At 36.2% G+C, this 24313-nt stretch overlaps 5 protein-coding genes across 10 annotated transcripts; 3 read left to right on the forward strand and 2 right to left on the reverse strand.

Annotated features, from left to right (window-relative positions):
- The first annotated feature begins 2555 nt into the window (after positions 1–2555).
- LOC106423347 (protein GLUTAMINE DUMPER 1-like) lies at positions 2556–3344 on the forward strand. The gene has a single exon (XM_013864125.3). The coding sequence runs from the start codon at positions 2678–2680 to the stop codon at positions 3170–3172; it is 495 nt and encodes a 164-aa protein (XP_013719579.2). The 5' UTR covers positions 2556–2677; the 3' UTR covers positions 3173–3344.
- A 5179-nt stretch (positions 3345–8523) lies between these two features.
- On the forward strand, positions 8524–10653 carry LOC106420386. 4 transcript variants are annotated; one of them, XR_007327482.1, is made up of 3 exons: positions 8599–9653; positions 9715–10061; positions 10177–10653. XR_007327482.1 is itself a non-coding variant. In XM_013861226.3 (2 exons), exons 1-2 carry the CDS (start codon positions 10047–10049, stop codon positions 10517–10519), a joined length of 387 nt encoding a protein of 128 aa, XP_013716680.1. In that variant the 5' UTR covers positions 8562–10046; the 3' UTR covers positions 10520–10653. The 4 variants fall into 4 exon arrangements, 1 of the variants encoding a protein (XP_013716680.1); XR_001283971.3 differs by having other exon boundaries at positions 8524–10061; XR_007327483.1 differs by having other exon boundaries at positions 8524–10061; positions 10180–10653.
- A 1452-nt stretch (positions 10654–12105) lies between these two features.
- Positions 12106–12685, reverse strand: LOC106423323 (eukaryotic translation initiation factor 3 subunit B-like). Its single transcript, XM_048777100.1, has 3 exons — positions 12630–12685; positions 12511–12535; positions 12106–12393 (listed from the first exon to the last, which is right to left on the reverse strand). The coding sequence occupies exons 1-3, from the start codon at positions 12683–12685 to the stop codon at positions 12106–12108; spliced, it is 369 nt and encodes a 122-aa protein (XP_048633057.1).
- A 4170-nt stretch (positions 12686–16855) lies between these two features.
- LOC106420285 (lariat debranching enzyme-like) lies at positions 16856–19512 on the reverse strand. 2 transcript variants are annotated; one of them, XM_048765745.1, is made up of 10 exons: positions 19356–19512; positions 18792–18966; positions 18541–18645; positions 18333–18454; positions 18054–18247; positions 17795–17977; positions 17592–17710; positions 17367–17503; positions 17158–17277; positions 16856–17085 (listed from the first exon to the last, which is right to left on the reverse strand). In XM_048765745.1, the coding sequence occupies exons 2-10, from the start codon at positions 18884–18886 to the stop codon at positions 16991–16993; spliced, it is 1170 nt and encodes a 389-aa protein (XP_048621702.1). In that variant the 5' UTR covers positions 18887–18966; positions 19356–19512; the 3' UTR covers positions 16856–16990. The 2 variants fall into 2 exon arrangements, with proteins under 2 accessions (XP_048621702.1, XP_013716598.1); XM_013861144.3 differs by having other exon boundaries at positions 18541–18698.
- A 401-nt stretch (positions 19513–19913) lies between these two features.
- LOC106420497 (monogalactosyldiacylglycerol synthase 1, chloroplastic) lies at positions 19914–22826 on the forward strand. 2 transcript variants are annotated; one of them, XM_013861338.3, is made up of 8 exons: positions 19914–20618; positions 21073–21245; positions 21348–21509; positions 21604–21745; positions 21825–22049; positions 22130–22192; positions 22334–22408; positions 22489–22826. In XM_013861338.3, exons 1-8 carry the CDS (start codon positions 20097–20099, stop codon positions 22723–22725), a joined length of 1599 nt encoding a protein of 532 aa, XP_013716792.1. In that variant the 5' UTR covers positions 19914–20096; the 3' UTR covers positions 22726–22826. The 2 variants fall into 2 exon arrangements, with proteins under 2 accessions (XP_013716792.1, XP_022572737.1); XM_022717016.2 differs by having other exon boundaries at positions 20094–20618; positions 21060–21245.
- The last annotated feature ends 1487 nt before the right edge of the window (positions 22827–24313 follow it).

Below are 24313 nucleotides of genomic sequence, written 5' to 3' on the forward strand. Positions count from 1 at the left end.
TTGGAATATTATAACAGCGAAACTGTAGTAATTGTATTTTTTTGTGGATGTAATCTGACAGGAGATTTCTTTGGTGATTGGTCCTTTCGCCAACAATTTCTTTTATAATTGAAATATACTTTCGATCATTAAAAACAAATGGCCGTTCAAGTACAAAAGTGGAATCTGATTATCCATGGCAATTACAATTAAATACTGCAGATTTGTTTTAAGAAAAAGCTGGCATGCTATATTTTATATATAAAATAAAAATTTGTGGAGTATTTAGAATCCAAGTGGCCTTGCCTCATACGAAACTTGCCTTTGGGTAAAGCAAGAAAAACATACGAAATGGATATTGCTTAAATATTATCAGAGTCACAGCCCACAGGTTTCACGATGTTATGTCGTACTTTTGATAATCTTGTCCTGGGAATCCTTTTTAGCCATCACTATATTTGCGTTCTATTAGTGAAGTCTCGTATGTTCCATATGAAAAATCACAATTTCAAATGGTTTGTAACACCTCAATTACCACAATATCTAACATCATCTTCGATTCGTTTCCTAGGTATATACATGTTCATTTTAACAACGATTTGAACTTTGTTCATTTCATTCAGATTCTTTTATTGTATGCACGTACGAGGGTAATGAAGATAAGTAACGATGAGCGGTGATTGTCCGTGCAGAACAAAACGTACTACCTTCTACCGCTAAAAGGTGCAAGTGGAAGCTGATGAAATGTAGGGCACAAAGAAATAATACAATATTATTTTCTCATGTATAATAATGAGTAAAGGAATACGAATGAATTATATGGCCCTCTTAATCTCTTATCCCTTGATGCTTTTATTGATAGTTCTGGTAAAGTTCTTTAAACTCAGTAAGAAACTTTGAATCTTTAGAGAATAAATAAACACTCAAAATCATGGTAAATTTTAAATCTGTTTTGTAGACGCCATTAATAAAAATCAAAACGACACACATATATGATCATATAAGAAGATTTTATTATTTTATATATTTGCTTTTTCTTCTTTTTATAGAAGATGGTTAAAAACTTAAATGCAAAGCATAAGAAAGAAAACTTACATTTTTAAAAGGAAAAGTTGGTGGTGGAGAAACATGAAGTGAAGAAGTTTGTGAGACAAAAAATAGTAAAAAGGCAAACAATTTAGTTAAAGGTAAACTAATGAAGAACGAAAGCCATATTTTTCAATTCACCGTGTATATTGGATAACTGCTCTACAGGAAAATAAAGTAGCTAAATCAACTAACAATCATATAATAAGTTGAATTAACATATCAATACTACACCCGCAATAGACATTTCCTACATTACAAAAATATATATACATGCAACTATGGTGAATCGGACATCATATCGAATTAGAAATAACAATCTTAAAGTGTATCATAAGAACGGTGTCTTACCACATAAAGAACATGAGGATCTCAAGTTCTGATCTTATCCATATCTCATGATGTACAAAAAAGAATCATCATGTAGCCTAGCTAGAGAGACTAATATATTTGTCAAATCAAAACACCAAAGCCAATTGAAATTTTTGGAAATGAGGAAGAAAAATAATTTGAGATTGTTGTCACTTTAACCCACAATCTATCTATCTCTCTCTCAAATCATCTTTGTTCGCTCTTATTATCGTGCAACATAGTCATATTCCACTAGACCTCAAATCTAATGTGCTATTTCACTGTCCTGGATAAACTACATTATAATATTATATAAATATATTGAAATTTCAGTGTGAGCAGATATAACTGTACGGAATATGTGTATCTCAATTCTCAAATCACTATATTTTAGTTTAATCTTAAAAGGAAAGTGGTTAAGTGTCCAGTTATGTTGATACATGAATTGGAACCATGAATCATGACACCATTCCTTTTTTATCTGTCACTATTATATGTTAATCAGCATCCCCCAATCAGAGGTTTAGTTGGCGCAACACATGTCCCACATATAGTAAGTTATACATATATTGGTATATGCAAGGTTATTCATCATTTTAATTTATTATTTAAATATCTTGTTACTAATGAAAATATTTTTTTGCAAAAGTAATGAAAATCATACGTTTCTTTTTTTTCTTGAAATATCTTACTAATGAAAATCATATTCAGCCGTTTTTTTTTTGTTATTGAAATTGGGTTGTGGCATAATAGTAACAGTAACGTAAACCATTATGCGTAAAATAATTATACCTCACGGGTTAAATATGGTTAACTAGGTATTTAAACTTTTCAAGACTTAATTAATGATGTCGTCTAGAAGCATCGTGAACTTCGATCTTGATTGTTGCCACCTTCGTAAAATTACCATGCAAGGTAAAAAAACTGTGAAATATTGTTGGGGTGCTTTTTTGTCGAATATTTTGGGGGTGTTATGAAATAAATTTAGCACTATGGCTAAAAAAGAAAAAAAAAGAGGACTGAATCATTAATTTTTTACAATTTAATTAAATATAATCGTCTATTTCTTTGTCCCCAAGTTGAGTATACCCATAATATAAATACCTCTCATTTTTTTTTTTTTTTTTTGAATATATAAATACCTCTCATTACCCTCCCCATTGTTTCATACTCAGCTTTCCTCTTTACAAGTTAAGTGAGAAAGTTAACAAAAAAAAAAGAAGTTGAGAGAATTATCAAAAAGAAATTGTCTAAAGAAAAAATGAGACTGTTGAGCGTCAGATCGAATTCAGAAGATGTGGCGATGCACGCAACGTCAGGATCGTCTTCAGCTTCCGTGAATCACGGTACGGTACCGCAGTCGCCGTGGCACTCACCGGTTCCTTATCTCTTCGGCGGTTTAGCGGCGATGCTTGGACTCATAGCCTTTTCTCTTCTCATCCTCGCATGCTCTTACTGGCGCCATTCCGGCGAAGAAGGTGGTCGGAACGGTGGGGAAGTGGACGAAGAGAAAGAGAGTCGGTCTGGGGACAAGGTGGCGAGCGGAGCGTACGAGGAGAAGTTTCTAGTCATTATGGCCGGAGAAAATTTGCCAAGGTTTCTCGCGACGCCGACGGTGAAAAAGTGTACGTGCGGTGTTCATGAGGGTAAAATGGTAATTTCTCAGGAGGATAATGTTGTTGCTGAAGAGGAGAAGCAGATGGGAGAAGGTGAAGAGAAGGTGAAAGATACAGGAGAACCAACAACAAGTCACTAAGCTTTAATTAATTTCTTTTTTGTTTCTTCTTCTTGTTTATGAGAGTTTTCTAGAGAAATTTTCCTTGTTGTGATTCCTAAGAATGTAAATTTTACTATAGGACAAGATTTTGGGGTTTTACTTATTTTGTAATGTTTTTATATTTTGTTATACTAAATCCTTCATTTAAATTTTTGTAAATTTGAGGAAAGATTTGATCACTTTACCTACAGAAAAGACTGTAAATGTGGTTTCATACGTGTACATGCGTGTACATCCATGTATTTAGGATTCGATCGTTCAACCAATTCCCTACACTTGGGTTGATATACTTCCAAAATTTGAGACACAGTTTATGTTTTAAAAGAATTATATTATTTTTTTTTTAAAACGTTTGAAGAATGTATTAAGCGTAAGAAAAAAAACTCAAAAACAAAAACATTATCTAAACATAATTAGAAGCTTTCAGAAAATGTTTTTATATGGTTGAGATGGTCCTTTGGACTCTTTTTTTCTCCTTTTTTGTATCGGCAATTGGTATTCTAGTAGGTTGACACCTTTTAAATTTCATAAAAACCTAATGTTTAAGTATATATTTAATTATTTAACAATTAAAAATACATTTGAGTGAAAATACAGGCTAAGTAATTGAGGATGAACAGTTCTTTTACAAACGTAAACTTTGTTCTAAATTTATTTTACATAAAATGATATCCTCCAAGTGTTAAAAAGAATGATATCCTCCAATTATTTTCAAAAACCAAGATGGTAAACTAGCTAATTTAATACAATAAAAAACTAGCTAGCAGATCATTCTGTGTTGCGTATCTGGTTTTAGGCCTTTAGCTATTCTGTGTGTCAAATAGTTAGCAGATATGTTAAGACGTGTCACATTATGTACTGTTGTGAGTTAATTATAGCAAAAGGAATAGATTCTGTTTTTGACATTTTGACACCCGCTCATTCGATGCACCGAGTAGCCGCGTCCGTCGACTAAAGAAAGTTCCAAACAGTTCTCTTCCATTAAGATTTTCTTTCATTTATTGCTTTAGTTTTACGTTTATATATTTTTGTACGTTAATACTTTTCTTTCAAGTTTGAACTTTGTACGACTTAATCAGAGTTTTGGATAGCTATGTAATTTATATGCAAAAACGCTTTGGATGTATATTACCATGTAAAACATAGAGACTTTTACGTCCAGGAGTACTTTCCTATTGTTTCTTGCATGTTCACATACTTTGTGAATGAGGTGTACTTTTTTCCTTAGTTTAACTCTTTTACTCCCCAAAAAACCCTTTTGATGGACAATTTTTTAACCTTGGTTAAGTCTAAAGAGGTTAAGCAACTTTCTTGGAGATTGTCGTTACATGGGCTGGTCCCAATTAAATGGGCAAAAATTGGTAGTACATGAAACATGCATATTATTTGCTAGCCGTTAGATGAATATATTTTAGGAAAAAATCGGACAGTTCTCGTTGAAAGCAGTACAACGATGCTTTAAGCGGTAAAGTAGGTTTATTATGATCAAAGTCGGTGTGGTCATAGGGATAGGTTTTTGCACATTTTTTGGTTATGGTCAAAGTTGGTGTGGTCACTCCGGCGACTTCTTTGTCTAACAGCACCACCAGTCCAACGATGCTTTAAGCGGTAAAGTAGGTATATTATGGTCAAAGTTGGTGTGGTCATAGGTATAGGTTTTTGCACTTCTTTGTCTAACAGCACCACCAGTCCAGCTTGACCACGTCTTGTCTCGTCCTCCACCATCAAGCTTTTCTGCTCCTCCTTCACGCTCTGCCACCGGCAACGACGAGATCAATGATTTGTCACGCCACCACCACCAATTAGTCACGCCATCACCTTCCGTTATAACATCACCATTTTATACATGTACTTCTTCTAACTTCGTATCGACGGAGAATCGGCGAACAAGACGGGATGAAACTAGAGCTACGGCAAGGAGAGATTAATCAACGACATTTATGGTTTTTTAAAGGATATAGTAATTTGAGATTGTCTGAGAGGATTGTGTTGAGTAAACGGAGATCTGAGAGGATCTCGGCGGGTTAAACCGTCGATGTAGAGATGTGGCGGGGAAAGAAAATCAGCGACAATTAGAGTTGGTGAAAAGCAGGAGACGAGAGAGAGAGAGAGGAGAAAATAAAATTTGGTAAAGAAGTAAATTGGGTTGTGTGTAAAAAATAATAAATTTAACTATGGTAAGAAGAGTTAACTAGAGTAGTCATGGTTTTAGGGTAGTTCAGTCATTTGAGTACAGTAAAGTACTCCACATGTATAGAGTATGTCTAGATGATATGGAAGAAGGAAAAAGTATGTGTGAATGTAAAATTTTCTAAAACATAAGCAAACGTGCAGTTCAAAAAAAAAAACATAAGCAAACGTGATAAATCAACATTATAATGAGGTACTTTGCCACATCAGCATTTTGTATACCTCATTTTTAAAAAGTGAGAAAAAGTATCAAGTCTATAGTTCGAATCCGAATTATTAAGATATAAACACGAACATTTATACCACTAAACTAAATTATATTTTATATATTGATGGTCGAAACTATTAATATATATTTATGAATATCGGAATCCCTTGATTTCTTTGGCTTCCTCTGAGGACCGGGTCTATAACTGTATTATGGGTTTTATTTTTAAATGAGATTCATCACATTATATGAAAACAAGCCTCAAGTTTGCAACAATTATAGTTTTCACATATTATAAACTGTCGTCGTTTAACATGAGTTATGATTCTTTTCATCATTGTCTAGACAAGTTTGAGTTACAAAGTTGTGTTTTGTGTCTGTTTGTAATCTATTTTTTCACTGGTGAAATCTTCATCTCTCCATCTTAAATCGTTTGATCATAAATGTTCTTGATTTGTAACCCCTCTGTAAGTCCTATATATATGGTTCTCATCTTTTATGAACCCAATCTGCATCTCCACAAAACTGATTGATTCCTCTTAGCTTTAACCATTTTCTAGAAAAATTCTCTCTCTACCTCTCCAGTTCTTCAAACCGGCGTCTAGGGCTAGGCAAATAAACTGAACCCGATCCGATAAAAATAAATCCGAACCAATCCGAACCCGACCTAAATACCGAATGGATCTTGTTTTATGATATTTCGGGTTATGGGTATTATCCGAACCGAACTCGAAATTAAATGGATATCTGATAAAACCCGAAACGTTCAAAATACCAAAAAGAACTTGTACCAAACATGATCTCAATTCCCGATATGTAGCCAAAATACACTAAGATATTATTAAACATCTACAATAACTATCTACTACATGAAGATTGATGGTTGAAAGTGGCGGTTGAGGCTTGAAATTTTTAGATTTTGGTTTTATTTTCATTGAATAATTTTTTTCATTTCATGAGAACTTAATTTTTCGTTTTATGATTTCATTTATTGGTTTTCTTTCTATCAATAACAACGTATACCTTTCGTTTGACTTTGAATGATCATGTTTGATGTTTTTTTCTTATTTCTGAATCGATTTTACTTATGTTTTAGTTACAAAATAGGTACAAATCAAGTACTTTAAACCCGAAGAACCGATTTTACTTATGTTTTGGTTACAAAATATGTATAAATCAAGTACTTTAAAACCGAAGAACCGGTTGGAACCCAAAACCCGAAAGTACACCGGGTTGTTCCGGTTCTTTGAAGATTTACTAACCCCGATCCGAACCCGATAAAACCCGAACCAATCCCGAACCGAATTTTTATATAATCCGAATGTGGCTGATTTTGATAAACCCGAAAAACAAAGACCTGATTGGACAAAACCGAAACCCGATTGGGACCCCGAATGCCCAAGCCTACCGGCGTCCCCGGCGCCCGTCACTCAATCTTCGAGTCTCTCCGTCTTGGTTGTAGTAGTTAGAGTATGGCCTCTGGCCTCCTCTGCTTCTAGGATTTCCTGAACTTCAAGAAAGACAGTGAGTTTATGGAAATCACGGGTCTCTTCCTTGATGAATTTATGGGAATCACAGTTCTCTTCCTTGATTAAAATGTAAGTTAATCTTTGATCTATAACACATTTAACATAATTGTATTTAATTGATTTTCTGATTCTTTGTTGAATAATATTATTTGCAGATTTTATGATTCATGGTTTTATTCCCGTCGGACGGGCTAATCATTACAATCCATCTTTGAAAGCCGGTTCCATTGTGTAAGTCGATCATTTTGAGGTTGCTAGGTGCTCAAGCATGTACAAGATAACTGATCATCCATTCATTATTTGTTTCATCCCACCAACTATTATTGATGAAGTCATCACGAGTGCTCTTGAGATCAATCTCCCGTCATGATTAGACTGTTCGACAATCTCCAAGTGATTGCGAACACAAACTCAGAACTCCCATGTATATTATCATATTGCATCTGAGTTTATATTATGTTTCGATATCATAACTGATATTTAAATTCGCAGATGTGGTTGGGCAAATCCGTTCTGTCCAGGGCTCTGATCTCACCAAAGAAACAACTCGAGTCGTTATCCGTTTCCCATTGATCTATGAGAAACAATCAACACAAAATTCTCTTTATATTACTGTCTATATTGTGCTAACATCAATAATCAAAAATATTTCCTACCTAAGATATGTGGTCGTCTATTTATCTCCCTTACTTATCAAACTAATTTTACACAAACCTTTATTTTACAGCTTAAAAGAAACCACAATAAACCAAACAATCAAAACATCAAAAACTAAAATCACAAAAAAAAAACGAATCATTAATGATAACCTCTTTTTTTTGTCTAATCTTACAAATAAACTTTAAAACAAATATACCAAACCAATCACCTCAACTAAAACTCAACGACACATACATCGAGTCAGCTAAACAAATACAAACTACACGGCCAGCTATTTAACAATTTACAAACTTACTTTCACAAATGCTTACGAAGAAGACAAAAACGATAACCAAGATCAGTGAAATACCTAAACAAAAAAAGCAAAGTAAGTTACGAACTCTGATAAATACAACTAGCAGTAATTTTTGTTTACATATTACCTATCAAATAAAAGAGAAACAAACACAACTACACCAAGAGATACAAGAGACAATCCAGACAGACACAAAGGCGACAACCACATCTCCACCGGCTCAGTCCTCTTGTCGTATGAAAATAACTTACATGCCCAATGTCAAGAGACTAATGCTATTGTCTTCTTATAAAAAATACATAAATTTGTTTAAAACCTATTAAAACCCAAATACTCAGAATTGTCACTCAGTTTATAGTTATTTCTACAAGTCTTCATGTATTTGTTTTAAAATTCTGGTAAAATCAACAAGTTTAAAAATAAAGAAACATATAACAAACATAATCTATCCTATACTAAAAGCACGATATAGAGTGATTTTACAGTGTCCACGTCGACAAATTTATTCAGCCAATCAAAACATTTCAATAATACACGTATGATCTCCTAAACTGTTGCTTTTGTATGGGCTTCAATGTGGTTTTACTGGGCTTCGTCGGTTTCAATTTACCGATACAATTAGAAAAAAAAAACCCGAGACGGATAACACGATGCTCTCTCCTCTATCGCTTCGTCTTCACCGTTTCCTCTCCATCCTTTCAGTTTTCTCGATCCTCATATTATAAATATTCGGCTTTAAGGAATTCGGAGAAGGAAAGAAGGAGACCATATTGACAGACATGCATTTGAAGATCTTCACAACCACATCAAGAGCTCGGCGGTGATCGTGACGGAGCCCGATTTCAACGCCAAGATCTGCCACTTCTCTGCCACTTCGGCACCGTGCAGCTCTGCGGGGAAACAGACGGATCGAGAGATTCCAAAGCCGTTAGATTCGAAGGAGTGAAAGGATACATGTCGCCGGATTTTCAGGCTTCGGGGGTTGCGACTCAGGAATCAGACGTGTTCGCCTTCGGAGTCATGATGCTTGAGCTTCTCTCCGGCGAGGAGCCGTTGAAGTATACGTATGAGAAAACTGTCGGGGATTTTGAACGGACTTTGGTGATTGAAACCGCGAAAGCGGTGGTTGACGGCGGAGATGGTGGTGACATAGGGGGCGGTTGAGGAGGTGGATGGATCGGAGGTTGGGGGATTCGTTTCCGGTGACGGTGGTGGAGAAGTTAATGCGGTTGGCGTTGGAGTGCGTCGAGGATGAGGCGGTGAACCGGCTGGAGATGGGAAGAGTCGCCGGAAAGATATCGCAATTGTATTTGGAATCGGAGAAATGGTTGGCGAATATGAAGACTTCCTTTCCAGGTTTCAGAAGTCTCATTTCTTTGTTAGGATCGCAGAGTCTGGTGAGCCGCTTTGGTCAAAGAAACCTCTGTGTTGGGAGATACAAAGCTAGAGGAAAAGCGGGAAAAAGAGACCTTGTGTTAGTGCTTTTTTAGATAGAGGAGAGTTTGATCTTAATGTTGCTGGAGGTGCAGCAAGAAGTAAGGCAAAATGTTGTGCCTTACCCAATGGAGACACATGATGGTAATTCTTATAAGTTGTTGTTTTAACCTACTGATTCTCACACAATGTCTTTATTTGGAAGGGTGAAGGTCTCTTTACAAGTTTATATCGCTGACTGTCCCAAAGAACCAATCATTGAGATACTGCAGTTTGAGAAGCATCAAGACATGGACCAACTTTCTGATCATGAACACAATGATCCATATGGGAACCTTTTGAAGTGGTTGATACCGTTGGATAACACTATTTCTCAGCAACCCCGTTACCTCCTATAAGCTCTACCCCAGATATCAGCAGCAGTGCACACAAGCCATTACTCTCTTCTGGCTCAGGATCTCAGCTCTTCTCATTCGTCCATTTTAGAAGCTACTCCATGTTAGCTCTGCCGGCGCCGTGTTTATAGTTTCTGTACGTATGTGTTTGTGGAAGGTAAAGGTCTTTCTTTTTGAATGTGGGTGTGGCTAATGAGCTCAAGTGTTGTGGTTTCATGGCTCAAGTTGTTCTTTTTTGTGTAGCTTAAGCGTTTTGGTTTCATGTCTTACAGCAGTGCACACAAGCCATTACTCTCTTCTGGCTCAGGATCTCAGCTCTTCTCATTCGTCCATTTTAGAAGCTACTCCATGTTAGCTCTGCCGGCGCCGAACACTGCACCAGTTACTGGACCCGTAAAAACTGAAAGCTCCAAACCATCATTTGACCTTGAAGACTGGAACTGTTACTCAGGTCAAACATTATGGAACGGTCACAAGTCTGGGACTGAAGAGCTCTTATCTTTCCGGGGTGTCCCTTTGGAGCGGGATAAATTCTCTGTTCGTTGTGGACGTGAAGGCATATGCATTCCTGGTAAGAAGATGGAGGAAGAAACTCGAAATCATTCAACCTATTGATATCAATTCTTTTACAGCTGATTGTAATACAGATAAACATTTAATATAAATAGTTTTAAATTTTTATAATAAATTCTAATGTATATATGTAACATGGTCATATTTAATATAATATGGGTATATTTTGTTAACTCTTTGGAGGTTCAATCTTGACGGACAAGAGGGAATAGCAGAGCATAAATCCCAGTGATATATTGATGGGCTTTAAAACAAAAGAAATGTCAAAAAAATGTTGATTACATACAATCTGTATCACCTGTTTACGAATTTATAAACATAAACAAAGAAATAACTATTTAATATCACTAAGCTTCAATGTGAAATAAACTTTAGTATCATTTTTAACCATAATTCTACCATTTTATTTATAATTTCTGCTTCTTTGTTTTAAGACTTTAGCATTTGCTCTTAATAATGATAATAACTTTACTCTGCTTCTAAATATGATATATAACAAACTTAAATATTAAAACTGATCTACCAAATGTTTTTAAATTTACATTACTGCTTCCTATGTCAATTAAAATAAACATTGTATCATTAAGTTCTAATAGCTATCGATAATACTTTTTTCATTCAATGATTATTTTAATCCAAACACTATTTTACATTAAAACATGATTTAAACAAAAATATATTAAATTAATATAATGTTCTATTTTAATATTTTCATAGAAAATAACCCGGGCGTAGCCCGGGAACTGCCCTAGTAAGGATAATAAAAATTATTACTTAATACAGACAACTTACACAACTAAATTGGAGAAAAAATATTCAGAAACAAAAATTACTCTCAACAACCTTAATATAATTTATGTACTCTTAACAGTACAAGAATCAAAATTAAAAAGATAAACAAATAATAAGTCTCAGTGACACATCAAGCAACACCACAAACTATATCAACCACATTATTAACACAGTTTAGTCTTTCATAAGTGGAGAACAATGCATACACAATTCATCATCATAACTTTAACTCTATAACAATAAAAAAAACTTGAAAAACAATGATTAACCCAAAACACAAAATTCACAACTACAATGATCTGGCAAATATTGAGATGAAACAAGAACTCTGTCCACAACTCCGCGCTTGTGCGGAGGCAATGCCCCTAGTACTAATAACTAGCCAGTAATTTGGATGGTTTACACATATCATAACAACATAAGATTGTGGTTCTCATGTATCAAACCGAGTCTTACTAAATATCCAATTTACCAGAACTGTTCCAAATCTTTTATCTGGTGATCGATTTAACCTCTGATTAAAAATATACACTTTGGTTATATCTCATCTCGTCAACAAGTTTCATAATGAGCATAACGGTCCTAAATAATGATATAAGTGATGTATAATTCTGCACATGCTAGGAACTTATTGGAGACAATGTAGTATACCATCAGATAAAAACATATAGTTATAATCCATATAAAGATTATTACTATTCTAAATTGTTATATTGTGCTACCAAATATGAAGCAACCAAATTTTATTCAAATAAAAAATTAAACAAGAATAAAGAGAAAACCACATTTTATTCTTGCTCATGGTTCCAAGGAAACAACTTCCTCATAGACATTCATCAACTCCTCAATGGTCTCATAATAATGCTCTTCTTCCTCTTCTTCTCCCTCACCAAGAGATTTTGCGTTTGGAGTTTCTCTTCCTCATGCAGCTGTTTCCACTTGTTTATCCACATCTCCCATTCTTCTTCCATTACTCTTCTCTTCTCCATCTCTTGTCTGCTTAACAAATCCAACACTTCTTCGTCTTCTTCCTCGTACCTCTCCATGGACTGCCGCAGATCTTTTTTCACCTCTTTTTCCTTTTGCTCTGACAACAAAGACGGTGGTCTTGGACGCCAAGCAAACTGAAAACCAAAACAGACTTGCATTGCAAGTAATAATAGTTTTATGAATTATACCTGAAAGACTTGTTCCTTGAGTGTTCAGTAAAGCAACTTCCCATCAAGGACCAAATGTAAAACCCATCCTCCATCACCGATGATGTCACTACAGTTGCAACGTACTTGAAAAAAGAAACAAAAATTAAAAAAACTGAGAAACATAGTTATATCTTAAGGAGTGATGTTTAAGGTAGGTATACCTTCCAGTTGGATCCCACTTGATATCTGTGGCCATGAAGTTGTCAGCAGTTGCCATATTCATAAGCATAACCCATCAGCTATGATCATGTGTTTGCCAGTGGGAGACCAGAAGAGGGCATTGGCTTGCTTGGCTTTGAGAGTAACTAGCTTTAAAACTCTTCCAGGGGTCCGCATTGAGTAGAAACTGACATCTGGTCTCGGTAAGTTACCGTGGATCACGGCGAATCTGTGACCTTTTGGCTCCAAGCTGTTGTAGCCCTTAAATCCGTGGTTCAACCAGAGTCTCACCAAACCTTCCAAACCGACCATCTAGGAGGTACCAGCGACGAGGTTCCGTCCAAGGCGTATATCTCTACAACCAAAAGGAATTTCAACATGAAACCAATTTTATTGGATTCTACACTCAAGAAGGAGTCCAGCCCAATTGGAATAGAGCCAAACTATTCACGGAGCAAGAGGTTATAAAATTTACAAGTAAGAGGTTTTCTAGCCTGTCCATCTGTGAGTACCCAACTTTAGAAGGAGATTCCAGTCCAAGGAAGGAGCGGCCTGAACCAAATCCCATCATAGGATTCAAGAGGGATCTCTCAGGTTTCCAGAAAGCCCATTATCAGGAGAAATGACCACGGAATTATGATGTTATGATCCAATCTCCAAAACCGGCCAAACCAGTTCTACACTTGCTTCAATTGAAAGCTAGCCGGTTCAATCAGCTTCAAACCAGAAATTGGCGACCAGGAGATCAATCTATACATTCAGGAAGTCTATCCAGAGATCCAGAAGAGTTCTACAAGTTTATACAATGCACCAGCCAACATTGGATCAGGACGATCCTCATTTACTCAAACCTGCCTTATTTGGAGCAAACCGACATTAATGTCCAACAGCTCTTTTTCCTTCAGATTAGGCACGACCTCAGCACATTCCAAACCATCAAGAAGGTTCTTAGGAAGCTTAGTTATCCCCTCAAACCGTCCAGATACAAGGAGAACACCATCTACATTCATTTGGCCAAGATTCTCATCATAAAGCCTCCAACGGCTAGTTTTCATGGAGCCATCAATTCCTTTGCTTCCAAGTTTATTATTTCGATTTTATTTCTTTCCTTATGTTATTTTATGACTGTTAGAGAGTCCCAGTAGTCGAGCCTATAAAGCTCAATTAGTTTGTCTTTGTAAACTACCCTTGAACTTTTATGAATGAAAATACAGTTTTTTTAGTTTCTCAAAACTATTGCTAAGTCTTTTGAGTGTGTGAAAAACAGCTCCAGAGCAACCAGGCTTATCAAAGATCCCTTCCATAGATCTTTGTGGTGTCTATCAATCCATTTCGTCCATCCCAACCACTGGCCAAGCTTGAGAGAGTTACACAACCAGCAAGCAAAGCTCCATCTCATTCCACTTCAACCATCATTTGATCAAGCTGAGAGTGTAACACAACCAGCAGCTTGATTCCATCCTATCCTTTGTTTATTTGTCTTGTTTTATTATCATTATCATCATCATCTCATTCATTTTCATAATTGTTTTTGTTTGCATTATAAAACTCAAAAAAATTCATAAAAATCGGTTCTCTTTATTTTCAGGTTTAAACCTTGGTTCCACCATTCAACCAATTCGTGGGTTACCCCCTGTGCCTACAACACAAGCGAACTCAATGATCTTATCATTCTTCGTGTCAAGCTACCGGAATATCTTTTTCTTTGACTCGAAAGATCTCAAATCCTGAATCTATGCTCTTCTTTGATTTCGATCCCTATCGATCCACCTTGACAGCTAGATAGTCTCCAACCGTGTTGTACCTATGTGACTTTTTTTCTCATGCAAACTAGGCAGATGTGTTGCATGTCGACACCTCAAACTTTTCGTCAGATCAAAACGTATTTGTATCGGATTAGACAAGTCTCTAAGTTAACCTTAATGTTGTTCACCATGTCGATTACCTCACATGGTTAGTTCCTCAAAATTAAATTTCAATGTGAAATATAGTATTACAAAAATGTAGATTGTTGTTAAACTATAGATTGTTCAAGAGGAATGTAATTTACCACATAAGCAAAGTGGCAATCCCAAACCAAAATCATTGTGTACTTAAACACATATTTTGTTGATATAAAATATATGAATTATAGATAGAAAACAAATATGAATATAAATAGTTAATAATTCACTTTTTCTTAAAAGTCACAAGTAAAATGTATGTGTATCAAAATTTCATGCTCAAATTTTGGTCAATTAAATCATTCTCACAGAAAAATTAGAACCTAATGCTGAGACCAAATTGGACAATTATAACAAATGTCAAAACTTCAATTGAAATCATTTCTGTGGTAACCTATATATACAATAGAACATCAATAAAAACAAATAAAAAACAGATTATACATTAGCAAAGAACAATCTCAAATACATATCTTGAAACATATATTAGCAAAGAAAATTGTCAAATATATAGTAGCGAAACAACTTGCAGATTCTTTGACATTGTTCTTTGCTAATCTATGTTCATTCATTATTTATGTTTTATTTATTTAATGATTGTCATTATGTATTTTAACAATATTATGTTGATATATAAAATAAATTAAATTCCAAATAGATAGATTATATGAATATAAATAGTTAATAATCACTTTTCTTTTACATCACAAATAAAACTTACGATGATAAAGCAAAATGTAGGAAACAAAATCTCAGCAACACATATGTAAACACACAAATAAAACAAATGAGAAGTACATGCATGTCATGTGTTGGCAGCCTTCGGACGAGTTCGACTGTGGTCTGACAGCTACGTGTATCATGTCTTTCCTCTTGTGGTGTATTATGATATTGATGTGTCCCGGATCATCAATGCTTTTGCAGTCCTCTATCAGAATTTCTGTCTTGCAACAAGGGCAATGTGTTGCTTTCCAACCGTGCACCAATTCTGTGACTTGTTTCTTCATGCAAGAAATGCAAACACGGTGGAAGCAAGTCGGCACTTCAAACATCTCATGAGGTTGAGCGTAATCATAACAAATGGGACATGTCTCCAACTCAATCCCATCTTCAATTCATTTCATTTGGGAGTTAATAACATCTTTTCAAGCTAAATGACACTGGTGATATCCATGCGTACATGCAAGCTTGAAAAGACAAGAACCGACTCTGAATAGGAGTCACTTTCTCAACAAGTTTTGTTTCCGTAGAGTCTTCTGATTCAGCTTGCTGTGTTACCTACACAGAAAAATATGAGGCGTGAATTTTTTTCTCTATCATTCTAATACACATTCTGAATAAAGAACGAGAGAACATACGTATTCCAAGATATATGACAAGATTCCAAGATATTTGACTTGTCACAATCACAGTAGAGAGGGACCCTTCTCAACTCAAAAATATAAAGCTCATTCCAACATGAATAACAAAATTCTAATTTTTATTATGTTTTAATTCAATTGAAACTGGTTGAATCCACTCAAATCATATTGATTTATGATCTAAAAATTTTCCAACTCATTTACCAATCCAATTTTAAATTCATTTATTTCAAATTAGATAACAAATATTTCCCACTTAATTCAATTTTTAAATTAAAAATGAATCAAATAATTTTTTTAATACATTAATGTATTTTGTTAATTCATTAAATTTATGTTTTATTTGTTCGATGATTTTCACTATGTATTTCTATAATATTATATTGATATATGAATTAATTTTTTGAAATAGATAAAAATATGAATAAAATAGTATTGATTAACTTTTTAACATCACAAATAAAACTAGTCTTGATAAATCAACATGTAAAGCGAAAACCTCATTTTTAGTCTCCAAATCTTTTTCCCCACTAACATGGTGTGCAATCGTTCTTGGCTTCAATTATCTCTTCTATTTCATCGATATCATCAATATGGACTTTTTCACTATCATACGTTTGAAAATCTGCAATACACAACCAAACATGTTTGATTGTGGTAAATTGAACTAAGCATATTTATTATTGGTACTTGATGCAGTTTCATTACAACGCAGATAGAATGGGTAAAATGAACACTTTCACTTAAATATATATATCAAGAAACCATTATCATATATATCTGATGGAGCCGTTGTAGCATAGATCTCAGTTCCTTAACATTGTTCTTCGTTAATCTATAATTATTTAATATTTATTCTTTATTTATTTAATTATTAGCATTATGTATTTGAACAATAACATGTTGATATATACAAAAAATGAATTCTAAGTAAACAAAAAAATATGAATAGAAATAGTTAATGGTTCACTTTATTTTTACATCATAAATAAAAGTTATACTAATAAAACAAAATGTAGGATCACAAAATCACTACATTTTCTGATCACAAAATCACTACTAGTGTGGTATGTTATCTCCTTCCGCTTCTGGTATATCTTCGATTTCATCAGTATCATCATCAATAGGGATTTCTTCACTATAAGTTTGAAAATCTGCAATACACATGGCATCTGTCATCGGTGGTTGATGCAGTAGTAAATGAATATGCAATACACAATCATTACCTGTTCGAGCCGGTGAAGCAGGGATGGCGGTTCTTTCACCTGTTACTGGTGATGAGTCAAGGAGATATGGAAGACCAAGAAGCTCTAACAAAGACAGTGTCTGAGGATTCTGTGGGATCTCTACACAATTCCACAAGATAAAACATGTTAAACAATTATATGTTATATTATTTTAAATAATCATCTGTATCCAGTGCATTTTAACTTACCAGGTATGGGATCAAAGATACGTTGTGAAGGGTCATACGCAGGGACCGTCTTTACAAACTCAAACGGTTTAAATTGCCTTTCCTCTAGCTTCTTCCTCACCCACTCTCGACTCTCTTGTATATCCATTGCAGCAGAGCTATTTTAACAATACGTGAGTACAAAAAAAAATGAATGAGAGACATATAAACATATCTTTAGTAGGTAGCTTGCTCAAGATAGTATACCTGAAACTCGCTGGTCTCTGTGTTAGCGGGAAAACAGAATCGAACTCTCGTGTTATTGCTAGCCACTCTTCATCGTATAGGACTTCAAAAGGTCCAGGCTCTGACTCTATATCAATGATCTGATGAACATTCAAAGAACGTATAAGATATCCTTTTGCTTGAAAGAGCAAAAAGCAAAAGGTGGACAGGAGAGAAGAAAGAACCTGTAGAAACTTTTTCCCTGGACCGCATTTATCCAAGGCAAGAAACTTTGTCACCGAGCCATCGTTCCCGTGTTGGACGGCAGCAGCGAATTTGCAGTGTAGGTGAGCTGAGAACCAATACCGAGGCTTCAGTTTCTCTAGCAGTTGAGCCGCTGGTTTGCTTCCAAGAGTTTTCGCCTCGATCTGGTTCAATTCAGTTCCAATCATCTCAGAACCAAAATGAAACAAAGAGTTAGAAACATTATTACTAAAAGTTTACCTCTTCCTGGAAGAATGGTTTTTGCTGAATAAGTGTTCTTGAGTCTCCATAGTCAGTGATTCCAACAGGCCAGTCGTGGGAGAGGAATATATCAAGCGGCTCTTCAAGTTGCATCAGCTTATGGACATCATACTCACGAACATGATAGACTGATTTGATTGTGCTTTGGTTATATGGCGGCCGCTCATAGTGTCCTACTCACACAAACAAACTCATAAATCAAAAGGTGGAGTATGGTTCTTGTTCTGAGAGACTAAGCAAGAAACAAAGTGAACAAACCTGAACGGTAATCTCGCCCCTTGTAAATACCAGAAAGGCCTCCAATTCGCAGATTACCGAACTTGACAACCCCGGCATAGCCTAGAAAGTAGATGTTGGTGGCAGCCCAACCTCCATAATACCTACAAGAGGAGCAAGAAACAACCATCAAGAACACATTTTGAAGCCTTTGTAGTTCATAATCAATAAAAATAAGTATGAAACTTACAGCTCCCACAAGTAGTTGGAAGCCTCGTGATTCCCACCGATGAAAATAGTGGGAACGGGGGCGACTTCTTGGCCGGAGTAGTACTTCCAGAAGGACTTCATCTCTCTGTATTTCATAGGTACGCTAAGGCTATCTATGTCTTTCTCATTTCTCACAGCCTAGAGACAGTTTTTTTTTTTGCACTAATAAAGCAGAATCGAATAAAAAAAACTTCTCTGGAAAAAACAGATAATGTTCAATAAGAGTTTTACCTGGAAATCGCCGCAGCAGAGGAGGAGATCGACTTTAGTGTTGTGAATCTGTTCGTGATGTTGGATGGTCTTGTACACATTGTCGAGGTCTCCATGCATACACCCTTCAATAGCAATCTTCATCTCTCTCTCTTTTTTGTTTGTTTGTTTCAGGAGAGCTCAAAATTTAATGCTCCTGAGTTTAGAAACAGCAAAGAGACGAGTTAGCAAACACCATTAACACCAAACCAAACATGGGAGCAGACAGAGGTCCTAATAGGCACCAGAAAGTACAAGAATTGGATAATAAACAGAACACCAATCACCAAATAGAAGACAGTTACAGAACAGACCGCATCAACTAAAAATCGTGTCTTTAGTGTCACAAAGCAATATTTACAGCAATCAAACAAACATGAAGTGAAACGACAACAGTGGATGGTCTTGATTCTTAGCTCGTCATAAGAAATAAAAAGACTCGTCAAAGTTTAGAACTTATCAGGAGCATTAACATAATTTACAATTAGTAGTGCAGGAAAAAAACACAAGCAAAGCGCTTAGAAACTCAGATCAAACATTCAATACCTGGATAAAGCCGAGAGGAGCAGTAAGGCAGACGAATTGAGTATGAGCAGAGGAGATGCTGGGATTGATTAGCTAGGGTTTGTTTCCGACAATCAAATATCGCCGGTCGAGGAGGAAGAAGAGACTAGAAAAGATGTCGTTTCCGGATAAGTTCAATTAATTCGGTTAAGTCCGGATAAGTTCAATTAATTCGGTTAAGTCCGGATAAGTTCAATTAATTCGGTTAAGTCCGGATAAGTTCAATTAATTCGGTTAAGTCCGGATAAGTTCAATTAATTTGGTTAAGTCCGGATAAGTTCAATTAATTCGGTTTGATAAATATAATGCATGTGAAAGGCATGCGTCGCCCACCTTTTAGCTTTCACACGATGAGTGCCTTTCCTTGTTCTTTGATCAGACGGCGACCACTGACGAATTGCTTCCACTTTTATATCCTTTTATCTCATTTTTGGTTAGATCTTTGTCATTACGGCGACCGTCCATTTTATGGTAAGGAAAATATTATTATTTTCGAAAAGTATTTAAATGTGAAACGATCACGATATTTACATTTGGCATAAAATTAGCTGATTGGTCACTTGAATGCTGGGTAGAATTTGCCAATAGAATATTCGGATAAGCTTCGGTTTAGCCAAAAAAAAAAAACAGAGTCCTTTGTTTGTATGTAGAAAAAGAACAAAAGACTCCATAAAAATCCTATCTTTCCATAGCTGCAATCTCTCTCTCTCTAATCTATCAAAAATGCAAAACCCTTCAACGGCAACAACCCATGAATCAGCATCCTCCGCCTCTGGCTTCTTCACACGTCTCACCGGTTTAGCCTCCCTAAACCGGTCTCCTTCTTCGAATCCAGATGGGTTTTCTCTCTCAACCTCCAATGCCTTGTTCTTCAACGGTTCCAGGACTTTACCCGCCCGGAGAACGACGAGAAAGGCCCTAGCTTCCCTGAGCTTGAACGCTAAGAGCAGTGCAGGCTCGAGCCTGCGTAGGTTTATAAGTGAATTCAATAGCTTTATTAGGTTTCACTGCGATAAGGTTGTTCCCGAGAGCTTCGCCTCCGTTGGCGTTTCGAGAGATGAGAGTGGGGTTAGGGAAAGTGAAGCTGGTGGGGTTCTGGGGGAGGAGGGTTCGCCGTTGAGTGGCGTGGAAGCTGATGGGCCCAAGAAAGTTTTGATTTTGATGAGTGATACTGGTGGTGGTCACAGAGCTTCCGCTGAAGCCATTAAAGCCGCTTTTAATCAAGAGTTTGGGGATGAGTACCAGGTTCGTCTCTGAAATTGTTGATTTTGAATGAGTGTTGTATTGGCTGAGTTTCACTGTGAGATTCTTACAACTTTTCATAACGAACTCTGTATCTGTTTAGCATCTCAAACAATGAGGATACATTACTTCAGACAAGTTTATAGTTGTTTGGTTTGTGTAAGAAGATGACTTAATGAATTTGACATTGTGTTATATTCACTTAGTTGCTTTAGAATGCCTCAGCTGAAGAGTGTGAAACTGTGTATCTGTTTAGCATCAATGAGGATACATTGCTGCAGAAACGTTTATAGATGTTTGGATCGTGTGAGAAGATAACTTTATGAGTTTGACATTGCGTTAGATTTACTTTGTTGCTTTAGAATGTCTCATCAGCTGAAGAGAGTGAAATTGAGTACGTTATATTATGTGGATTGTTTATTGATTTAGTTCAAAACATTTAAGAGTGTTTGCGCAGGTGTTTATTACGGATTTGTGGACAGATCACACACCCTGGCCATTCAACCAGCTCCCCAGGAGCTATAATTTCTTGGTGAAACATGGAACTCTATGGAAAATGACTTACTATGGTACGGCTCCACGCGTTATTCACCAGTCAAATTTTGCAGCAACTTCAACTTTTATCGCCAGGTGAGGCTTTAACGTCTATATGCTTTGGTTACTCACTCCTTCAACTAGATGATTTTGCATTATCGTAACGTCTATTTGATAACTTTGTCTTTAAACATACAGGGAAATTGCACAAGGGTTGATGAAATATCAACCAGACATTATAATCAGTGTTCATCCATTGATGCAACACGTCCCACTTCGTGTCCTTAGATCAAAGGGGTTGCTTGATAAAATCGTCTTCACTACTGTTATTACAGACTTGAGCACTTGCCATCCCACATGGTTAGTTTTATAATTCAAATCGTTCATGCTTTAGAGATTCTATTTCACTTTTGTAAGAAATAAAGTTTACTTGATCCTTGTCTTTGATGTTTAGGTTTCATAAGCTTGTGACAAGATGTTATTGCCCATCAACAGAAGTGGTGAAAAGGGCACAAAAGGCCGGACTTAAGACATCGCAAATCAAAGTCTATGGCCTTCCTGTTCGACCTTCCTTTGTGAAACCAGTTCGTCCAAAGGTTGGTTTTTAGAAAAATCTTTTGTCTTGGCTGTTTCAAACATATCCAAGTTCAATGGTATCTATTTGATAAACCACAGGTTGATTTGAGAAGGGAACTAGGGATGGATGAGAATCTTCCAGCCGTTTTGTTAATGGGAGGAGGAGAAGGAATGGGTCCTATAGAGGCAACAGCAAGAGCTCTTGGAGATGCTTTGTATGACGAGAGTCTTGGTGAAGCAGTTGGTCAGGTTCTTATAATATGTGGACGGAACAAGAAACTGCAAACCAGATTAAGCTCCTTAGATTGGAAAATACCAGTCCAGGTTGCCCTTAAAAACAAAATCAACATTCTTAGGCATTCAATTCAATGCAAGTCACTGAATGGTTTTCTTCTCTGTCACAGGTTAAGGGGTTTATAACAAAGATGGAGGAATGCATGGGTGCATGTGACTGCATCATAACAAAGGTAACCCAAACATAACCAAACCCTGGAACTATATAAGGTGTCGATAGTTGATTTAGTTTCAACGTTGTGTACTCAACCACAACAAGTGACGTTAGACTAACTATTTCTTATTTATGGTGGTGGTGGCTTTCTCTTGTGCAGGCTGGTCCAGGCACTATAGCTGAAGCTATGATAAGAGGGCTACCGATAATCTTAAATGGTTACATCGCTGGTCAAGTAAGTTTCAACTTTTAAAAACATCCCATTTCATATTCACTTCAGGTTTTTGAACTTTGTGGTTATGAATGTGAGAGCAGGAGGCAGGGAATGTGCCGTACGTGGTGGAGAACGGATGTGGGGAATTCTCAAAATCACCAGTAGAGATATCGAAGATTGTAGCGGAATGGTTTGAACCGCGGTCGAGACAGTTGGAGATAATGTCGCAGAATGCGTTGAGGCTGGCTAGACCAGAAGCGGTGTTCAAGATTGTGCAAGACATGCACGAGCTTGTTCGACAGAGGAACCGTCTTCCTCAGCTCTCTTGCACTGCGTAACATATATATTGTAGTAACTCTATTCATTCAAACAATATCTTATTTTGGTTATAGACAAGAGTGTAACGATACCATACCATAATATTTTTTGTTGCCCTTAACTAATGCAAATACTTAAGGCTGATTAATCACTTATGAAACTCATTGATATAATGTTCAAAAGTGCAAACCGAACTAACCGTGTTAACGGAACTTAAATAAACCAAATTTCGTGCAAAACGAACTAACCATAGTAACCCTACCCGCATGCCTAGTTTCAACCTTCTTCTCATTACTGTATCGGCCGTTCACTGAGGTTTATTGAGTGAGCCCCTCTCTATCTAAGCGCTTCATCTTCATCAGGTGAAACCTGTTATCAACGTCTCTTACTTCTCTGGTTTAGTAGCAGAGATGTTGTACTAAACATCTTTCTCAATTATATGTGAATTAATTAATATGTTAAGGTTAAGGCAAGAAGAGTAGTGGCAGAAGATGTTGTAATGTACATTATAGGGTTAGGTTTAGGAGACAAAAGAGACATAACACTGAGAGGACTAGAGGCTGTCAAAAAGTCTAAAAAATATAGATGGAAGCTTACACGTCTCTCTTGTCATTTGGTCTCTCTTCTCATGGTTTTTCAAGTCTTGTAAGTGTCTCAGAGTCCCAGTAATTTAGTTTGGTTTGAGAAACTAACACCAAAGGTTTTCTCCAGCTTCTGTGTTTTCCGGTGAGGTCTCTACCGTCCCTATTCGTAAAGGTTATGGAGGTCTTTTTATCGACTGTCATGTGTTGTGTTCGGAGGATCCGCTTGGTGTTTTCTTCTAGATTTATCAGGTACGTGTCTACTCATATCCGAGCTCCAGAGTCTACGGTTACTTCATTGAGGAGTAGAGTGGGATTCATATCCCTTACCGGATTATTGGTAATGAGGAAAGGATCCGGAGTTGCGCCCACAACTTGGTTGTGTGTCCGATGACCTAGAGCTATTAATCCAATGATTGTACCAACTTTTACTTGAATCCTTGTCTGCTTTGTAACCGTAAGAATGCTTATTTCGGGAAATTTTAATAAAATTAAAATTTCTAGGAAAAAAAAACTAACACCAAAGGAAAAGTTGTTTCGGTTTGTTATTTGTTCGGTCTGGTTCTTGAGATTGGGTTTTGCTCGTAAGATTGTGACCTATTAGTACTTGTATGTTTGTTTCCCCTTAAAACTACGGGAAAATTTAATCTCATAATGTCTTAAGAGGGGTTCGAACTTTGAAGTTGATCTCAGAGAGACCACAATTTTTACAAAACCTAACTTTTCAACAATTCCACTCCAGGTCAATTTAAATTTTAGATGAAAAAAGGAAGACTAAGGAAAAGGCGTGTGCATGCGTGATGCACAAAGGATGACGTAGGGGTTACTTACGTACGAGGCTGGCGAATCATGGACGCATCACTACCATTCAGAAGAGACACGTGCATTAGATATTACGTTTAACCTTTAGTTAGAATTGACTCTTCATCAACTCAAGTCTTTCTTAAAGATAGTATGTAAGGTTGCTCAAAAAAAAAGATAGTATGTAATATATTTCTATGCATACTATATTCATATATGATGGTTT

Source organism: Brassica napus, chromosome A3 (genome assembly GCF_020379485.1).
Source record: "Brassica napus cultivar Da-Ae chromosome A3, Da-Ae, whole genome shotgun sequence".
Taxonomy (NCBI): Eukaryota; Viridiplantae; Streptophyta; class Magnoliopsida; order Brassicales; family Brassicaceae; genus Brassica; species Brassica napus.

What these genes read in the sequence shown, in the direction of transcription:
- LOC106423347 (XM_013864125.3), top strand. Translation starts at nt 2,678, where the DNA reads ATGAGACTGTTGAGCGTCAGATCGAATTCAGAAGATGTGGCGATGCAC.
- LOC106420285 (XM_013861144.3), bottom strand. Translation starts at nt 18,914, where the DNA reads ATGAAGATTGCTATTGAAGGGTGTATGCATGGAGACCTCGACAATGTG. An exon ending in TCCAACTACTTGTGGGAGCT is followed by an intron (nt 18,455 to 18,540) that starts GTAAGTTTCATA and finishes CTCCTCTTGTAG; the next exon opens with GTATTATGGAGGTTGGGCTG. An exon ending in TATCTTTGATCCCATACCTG is followed by an intron (nt 17,278 to 17,366) that starts GTAAGTTAAAAT and finishes GGAATTGTGTAG; the next exon opens with AGATCCCACAGAATCCTCAG.
- LOC106423323 (XM_048777100.1), bottom strand. Translation starts at nt 12,685, where the DNA reads ATGGCAACTGCTGACAACTTCATGGCCACAGATATCAAGTGGGATCCA. An exon ending in AAGTGGGATCCAACTGGAAG is followed by an intron (nt 12,536 to 12,629) that starts GTATACCTACCT and finishes TTGCAACTGTAG; the next exon opens with TGACATCATCGGTGATGGAG. An exon ending in TCATCGGTGATGGAGGATGG is followed by an intron (nt 12,394 to 12,510) that starts GTTTTACATTTG and finishes TTTGGTTTTCAG; the next exon opens with TTTGCTTGGCGTCCAAGACC.
- LOC106420497 (XM_013861338.3), top strand. Translation starts at nt 20,097, where the DNA reads ATGCAAAACCCTTCAACGGCAACAACCCATGAATCAGCATCCTCCGCC. An exon ending in AGTTTGGGGATGAGTACCAG is followed by an intron (nt 20,619 to 21,072) that starts GTTCGTCTCTGA and finishes GTGTTTGCGCAG; the next exon opens with GTGTTTATTACGGATTTGTG. An exon ending in ACTTCAACTTTTATCGCCAG is followed by an intron (nt 21,246 to 21,347) that starts GTGAGGCTTTAA and finishes TTAAACATACAG; the next exon opens with GGAAATTGCACAAGGGTTGA.